This window comes from Pristis pectinata, chromosome 8 (assembly GCF_009764475.1).
Source record: "Pristis pectinata isolate sPriPec2 chromosome 8, sPriPec2.1.pri, whole genome shotgun sequence".
Lineage (NCBI taxonomy): Eukaryota > Metazoa > Chordata > Chondrichthyes > Rhinopristiformes > Pristidae > Pristis > Pristis pectinata.
Genome location: NC_067412.1, coordinates 15889999 through 15897588, shown reverse-complemented (window position 1 = coordinate 15897588; position 7590 = coordinate 15889999). Strand labels below are relative to the sequence as shown.

Sequence of the window (7590 nt, the reverse complement as noted above, 5' to 3'; positions counted from 1 at the left end):
TATTTAAGCTCCCCATTTTCCCGTGTCTCCCGATAGGTGGGAATGTGTCCTCTATATCAAATCCATTCAGAATATTAAAGGTCACTCATTGAGCCTTCTAGAAAAAATGTGCCCAGCCTCTTCAGTGCCTATCGATGGGTGTAAACTCCGTTTCTCGAACGATACTTGTCAATCATTTAATGCATCTTCTCCGGGTGCAGTTTTGTTCCAACAGGGAGGGGCAGAGCTGCCTTCAGCTGAGATAATAAGGAGTGGGCGCCGAGGAGCCCTGGAGATTCGTAGCCGGGCTGCAGCAAAGCACCGCGGCTGCAGCGGAGGGAGGTTACGATCCCATTTCCCACAATGCAGACATCCCGTGTCCTGACGTCAGATCGGCACAGATGACAGCAGCCTGAGACCGTGGGGCTGGGGATGTAGATAGAAGGGCGCAGGCAGGGACGGCTTTTGTTTGCAGAGAGTCACCCCGGCCGGCATTGTTCTTGTGTTGTGCGGCTAAGGCATCTTGGCCGTCGCTGCGGAGAGGGAGAGGGGTAAAGGGGGGGGGAGGGTGGGTGAGATGGGGACGGGGCGTTGCATTAAGATGCACTGAGACTGCATTGGTGTACATCTGACTGCCTATTCTCTCTCTCTCTCTCCCCTCCACCGCCCACGGGCGTGTATTTATTTTCTTCCCCCCCCCCCCCCCCCCCCCCCCCCCCCCCCCGTTTGTTTTCTCTCCACTACCACTCACAAAGATGATGGAGCTAGATGATGGGGTGGTTTACCAGGATGACTGCTCCGTGTCGGTCATGTCCGAGCGGGTCTCGGGCCTGGCCAACAGCATCTACCGCGAGTTCGAGCGCCTCATCCACAAATACGACGAGGAGGTGGTGAAGGAGCTTATGCCGCTGGTGGTCAACGTACTGGAGAACCTCGACTCGGTCTTCACTGAGAACCAGGAACACGAAGTGGAGCTGGAGCTGCTTCGAGAGGACAACGAACAGCTCCTTACCCAGTACGAGAGAGAGAAATCACTCAGGAAACAGGCAGAGGAGGTGAGTTCCTGTTCCCTATCAATTTATTAATCGTGTACACCTCCCCCCCCCCCCCCCCGCATTTATCATCTCTCCATCACCTATTCTATCAATCCTTATGTGTGTTAATTTAATCTTTCCGGACGGCAGTCCGTGGTTTTATTGCTGACAGCATTGTTTACATTTTAACTATATAGTTATTTAATTAACATTTAATTTTTTTCCCTACTATCGTTTTATCTGTCCAAACGTTCATGGTCGTGTAACGGATTTCTTTCTGCAGCATCTCTGCCCTGTCTAAATTGTGTTCCAGAAGTGTTTTGATCTTTGATTGTTATCAGTAACCAGGTTGTTCAATTGAGTGTTTGGATTTCGTTACAGTCATTATGTAAAGATGTATTCAACAATGATTGGGTTCATCAACTGCATATGGATATGCCATAATTAAACCTTTCTATGATTATTAGTTACATCAAAATAAATGTTGCCATTTTTGATTGGATTACAAATTTGGTACAACCATTTTTTCTCTGTAGGATTACATTAGTTAAGTTAACCTCTGAAATTGACTTTGCAGTATCTGCATATTCTGATTTATGCATTACATGTTTAGACAGCTGATTACATTTGTTTTTAAATTTAATTAGTGTGCATTTTCTCTGTGATTTGAGCTCTGCTGTAATAGAAAACTGAAAACACTGGGCAGTAAGAATAATTCAATCACTGTCTTTTTGCAGCTTTCAGCTTTGATATTAGCACCTGATCAGTGGTGGTTGATGTGGCATTTGAGTCAATTGAGGGTGGTTTCACCAAGATGAAAATAAGACAAGGAGCCATGATGTGTATAATCTAAACCTTTAGAATCTAGACGGATGTGGGCCTTCACTGAGGGATCCATATTGAATAGATTCACCCTGGTAGAGTTCAGAAATGCAAGTCTTCCATAAAGTAGAAATGACTGTTGAGGGATGGTGGTTGGGGAGAGAGGGCGAGAAGAGAGGAGTTGAAGGCACCATGAATGTATTTAATTAAAACAAAAACAACTTGGAGGACTACTGACTGCCACACTGTTAATAATAAAGAAACCGTAGTAATATATGCTGAATGTATTTCAGCTTTTCAGAATATCAAAATAGAAACAGCCTTTTTATTGAATGTGCTGAAGGTGATTCTGCTTTCCATAGTGGAGGGAAATGAGATGGATTTCCCTAGATGACTTGATAAGCAGGAAAGAAATCATCAGAAAACATAAAAGGACAATTAGTCTAGGCTTTTCAATAAATATTTTACATTATCTGCTATGGAGCCTTACAAAACATGAAGGTTCTTTGCTAGAGCCCTAACTTGTACAAGTTAACTGATCTTGTGGCAATAGTAGGCCTGTTCTTAGCCAGGAGCTTCAGTATTCCTTGGCTAATGGAGGGGAATATTGGCCAATTCTGTCTTTATTTACTCTCGAGTGACCTCTACTGATGTTGGGTAATAGGCATAAAGCTCTGCTGAGATGCTGTCCTAGTGGAGAGAGAAACTCTTGGATTCATTTGGCAGCTTTCATCACTTTGGGATGTCCCAAACCTCTGAATAAAGAAGTACAAATTATTTTTGTAAAGTAAGAAACAATATTTTGCCAGTTTGCACCCAGCATGGTTGCACAAACAGCAATAGGATAATGCCCATACAACGTGATTTTGAGGTTGTGAGGTTAAACGGAAGGTTCAGTATTAATATGAGATAATCTTTGAAATAATGCCGTAGATTTTTTTTGATGATCTTATTGAGGTCCCTTCTGAGAGGGCAAGTGAAACCTTGGTTTGATATCATAGTATACTGGCCAACATGCTGCCATTTGATGCTCTCAGTTCTGCATTACATATCAGATTTTGTGCTAAAGACACTGGAATGGAACTTGAACTTACAACCATTTGGGTAAGAATTCTACCATTGAGCTATGGCATTTAAGTAACTTGTTTGCAATTACTGTCTTGGCTTACACTTGGGTAAGGTACTGCAACATGCAGTGTTTATTAGAAGACATTTGGAGATATTTTTTAAAAAGCTGGGAGCAAAGATTCTTGAGTAAAATGGAAACTACCTTAGCAAACAGTTTCCAACTGTAGGGATGGAAATGGTAAGCATGGTGGACTGGATGGAAGCTCTCCTAATTTTCTTGATTTACTTGTTCCATCCTAATGATTTTGCTTCCCTTCAACTGCCAGGTTTCATAAAGCCATGGAAACCTGGCTGGCCAACTATGAATCTAGAACAGAAATAAAATCTTAGATTTGCAGCCTCATTTTAATGACTCTCCTCCTCTTGGAGATGAGGCTATTTGCCTGTCTTTCAACCTGTTGGTGTTTAAAATGCAAACATTTTAAACTTAAAAGAGTAAAGGGAAATTTGCAGCATATAAAATGTATAATGTACATTCTGTGATACTGCTTCATGCCATTTCTTATCTGGCAGTGGTTTACTTTGGATATAAAAGCATTTTATTCCCTTGCATTGACATCTTTCATCTTGAGTACAAGGAATTCTAAGATTTAAAATCTACACTTACAATATAGTTAACAAATGATTCCCAAAATTACGTCTTTGCCCCAGCATGGCACCGGATTATTGTAGTGAAGAATTCTGCCAGATCTTGAATAATTTTTCTCTAATTTTGTCTCATGAACACTGCCAAAGATTAATTATGCATCCCCAATTCACATCCTTTGGGATGCTGGTGAGTTGTCATGTATTATTAATAATTTTTATAGAGCATGATCATCTAAATAAAATGTAATTTTGTAGATATGCTGGAGACTATTCAGTGGTTACTGATGAAGGCAAAAGATGTAAAGAGAAAAATAAATTGAAAAATATTATGAATGTTATGGATGTTACTGTTGCATGGAGCTATTTCAATCAGATCACTTAGAGGTGCATTATTTAAATCATTACATTCCCACACCACTTCACATTGGAAGCTCTATGTAATTGCTCTATATTAGTTCATGCAGCATGTATCACATCTCCATGCCAAGTCATATTAAGCTGATTATGTGACCTACATTAGGGTATGCATCTGTGTTACAATTGCATTAAGTCATTCATTCAGTATTACGAACTTGCAATTGATCATCCATTCTGTATTAGAGCTTCACGGGCTCCCATACATTTGATATTTCAAGTTGAATCCCCCTCATGTCCTGTATTGCACCATGACTCTCATTTATGTATCCTGCCAGGTCAGGTGCAGCACTAACCTCTTGTATCTTCCTCAAACAATCAGTGTTACAACTTGGATATGCCCGAGTCATTTTCTATTACTGCTGAGCTCTTTCCTTTGCATCCTGCACGGTAGCTTGACTTCCCTGTATGTCTTGATTGCCATTCCTGCCATAGTGGTGCCATAGTAATAAGTTTATGAATTGCATTGTTTCTGAACTTTATGGTTTCCCTGGTGCTGTTACATGGAATTCAATCAAAGGTTTAAGTTCAGAAATAATGGCAGTGAATTATGTTAGTCTGTAGTTTATCTAGCTATTATAAATGATTTGCTAAAAGTAGCATGCAAATTAAAATGTGTTCCTGTTCTTTTTTTTAAAATTAAAGGTTTAGTAAATAGTTTCAAGTGAACCAATGATAAATTCAGATGACAGAACCTTAAAGGAAGTAATATTATCTTTAAGCCATTTATACTCTGGTATGATTTGAGACTGCAATCCTTGTGTGCTGCATAAAAGAAACCCCAGATTATCTTGGGAGTGTTCAGATACTATTGAATAATGGCTTGAATTAAAATCCTTCCATTTTTATTTTTAAATAGTTGTTTTTCAGGCATTGTATCCCCATAGCTTCCATCAACTAACCCACATGGAACTAGGATTGATTGAACCCAGACCTTTCTGGTATGCATGTCTGTATATCAAATCACAGTGACTTTACTTACTGAAGTTTTGAAAGAATGTTATAAATATTTTTATTCTGAAATCAAATTTTATATATAAAGCCACTTTCTTTATCATTTCTATTGTTTGAATCGTGACAAAATTCAAAGTGATAATGTGAGAATCTTGAAATATTTAAAATGTTTTACTTAAATGGATGAAGGAATTTGGTATTGGTTTATTATTGTCACTTGTACCGAGGTACAGTGGAAAAACTTGTCTTGCATACCGTTCGTACAGATCAATTCATTACACAGTGCATTGAGGTGTATAGGGTAAAAACAATAGCAGAATACAGAGTAAAGTGTCACAGCTACAGAAGAAGTGCAGTGCAGGTAGACCATAAGCTGCATGGTCATAACAAAGTAGATTGTGAGGTCAAGAGACCATCTCATCGAATAAGAGAACCGTTCAATAGTCTTTTAACAGTGGGATGGAAGCTGTCTTGTGCCTGGTGGTATGTGCCCTCAGGCTCCTGTATCTTCTGCCTGATGGGAGAGGGGAGAAGAAAGAATGACCCAGGTGGGTGGGGTCTTTGATTATGCTGGCTGCTCCACCAAGGCAGAGAGAGGTAGAGACAGAGTCCATGGAGTGGAGGCTGGTTTCTGTGATGCGCTGGGCTGTGTCCACAAATTTGTGCAGTTTCTTGCGGTTCCGGGTAGAGCAGTTGCCATACCAAGCTGTGATGTTTGGAGGAATGCTTTATTTTCACAATAAAAAATATATAAAATAATAGGTGCTTCACAACAAGAAAGCTCCCTGAGTCATCTGGGTCCCCTCTTCTTCACTGGTTCGCTGGTCTATTTATTTTGTGAGAAACCAATAATGTAATTCCTTTCTTTAAAAAAAAAAGAAACCATGGAGGATGAATCCCATCCCTTTCTCCACTCTGCTCAAAATTCTAGCTTTAGTCTTTGACTGGGAACATTCAGAGAAGCAAGACTGTGATATTTATATGGAGTTTTGCTCATGGAAACAAACATGGAGTAGTTGTAACAAAATCTTGTTTTTTGCAGAAACCCAGAAGGTCAGAGTGTATATTTATTGTCAGAGTCCTGCTGCATGTTATGGTTGGCTGTCTTATTTGCTTTGTGCTGTATTTTAACTCTGGTTAGGCTGGGATGGTGGAGGGCAGTTAGATTCTGTGTAACAATTGGATGATGCAGAATCAAGTGCAAAGATGGTAATACAAGAGTAACTCATGATTGCACTGCAGGCAGGATGCCAACTTTGTGCTGTTTGCTTTTTTCCATGATTTCTGCATGGAACCAGTGATCCTTGCATATTATCAGGAGGAAGCCCAATTTCATGAATGCCAAGTTTAAACAAGCCTGTTTTACCTAAAGCTGTTGAAGCAAAAAACTGCAGATGCTGGAAATCTGAAATGTAAACAAAAATGATTGAAACCCTCATCTGGCCAGGCAATATCTGTGGAGAGGAAAAAAAAGTCATTGTTTCAAGTTGTCTTAAAGTTAGCCTAAACCTCTTGGGGTGGTGAGGTTACATTATGTCTACAGATGGTGCCAAGATCATTTCCAGAACATTGAAGACATGCTGACCATCTGTGAGAAGATGCACCATGGCTTTCAGACACTGAGCTGGAGATCTTGCTGGGAGAGGAGGAAATGAAGAGAGAAATCTTGATTCAGAGGGTGCCAGGAGGCTCTCGGACACGCTTGGAAACACCAGCAAGATTTAGAGATGGTAATCAACGTTAGTGAATGTAGCCCCAAAGAATGTTTACTGATGGAGTTTAATGTCAGTTGCGATGTGGGCTGATTTCACAATGTTCAATTTCATTCATAACTTCTTTGAAAATGGGGCAGCAGTAAAAGCTAAGCAACATTCAGGCATGGGAATTTAAGCAGGAAGTAACATTTGCCCCACGATGAAATGCAGTGACCATCTCCTATGGGAAAGTTTAACCACCTACCCTTGAAATTTACAAGCATTACCATTGCTGAATCCCCACAATCAATGTCCTGTCAGGCTAATATTGGCAATGAACTCAATTGCACCAGCATCATAATGACTGCAGCTGTGAAAGCAGGTCAGATGTTGGGCTTCCTGAGGTGAATGACTCATCTTCGGACTCCCCAGAGACTCACCATCTACAAGGTGTAAGTTAGGAGCCTCATAACACATGGTAAGCAGATTTTTGCTGTCGGAAATAGTTTTTTCATACTCTGGACAATTAATAGTAGCTAATGTGAGTGGCCTTTTATGGGGCATCACCTTGTACATTGGGAGAAATTTGTCTCTCGTTGCTTGAATTAGATGGATATGAGAGCATAGGCCTGTGGCTGAACCCACCCCACACATTCACTTCCATTAGAAATGAATCTGTGGGCAAATGGTGCAACTGACAGTTGATACTCTTGCACACGTGCAGCACTTGATCAAAAGTGAAGCTCTGGTCTATTGTTTCATATTAGAACTGAAATATCTGGTTAAACAGTTGTCTGCATGATGTCAAGGGGATATTACTCGATCGTGGTATATTCCGTATGTAATGAGGAAAATATCAATTGCAGAGTAAGGGAGGCGAGTTTTAACTGAACATCTGTCTGTTGGGAAGCTGATAGGATCAGGTGCAATGCTGATTCGTCCCCTTATCTGAACTTGTACTCTTTGAAATCAATGGG

General features: G+C 40.5%; 1 protein-coding gene across 11 annotated transcripts in view; it reads left to right on the top strand.

The window, feature by feature from the left end:
- The first annotated feature begins 242 nt into the window (after positions 1 to 242).
- The window catches only part of mapk8ip3 (mitogen-activated protein kinase 8 interacting protein 3), a 138994-nt gene continuing 131646 nt past the window's right edge, over positions 243 to 7590 (top strand). For 10 of the 11 annotated variants that reach the window (XM_052021225.1, XM_052021226.1, XM_052021221.1 and 7 more), the window contains exon 1: positions 692 to 1034. In XM_052021225.1, coding sequence (XP_051877185.1) covers positions 735 to 1034 — 300 coding nt within the window. In that variant the 5' untranslated portion in view covers positions 692 to 734. Of the gene's footprint in view, positions 322 to 691; positions 1035 to 7590 lie in introns of those variants that run through there. The other variant, XM_052021218.1, reaches the window with a different exon arrangement.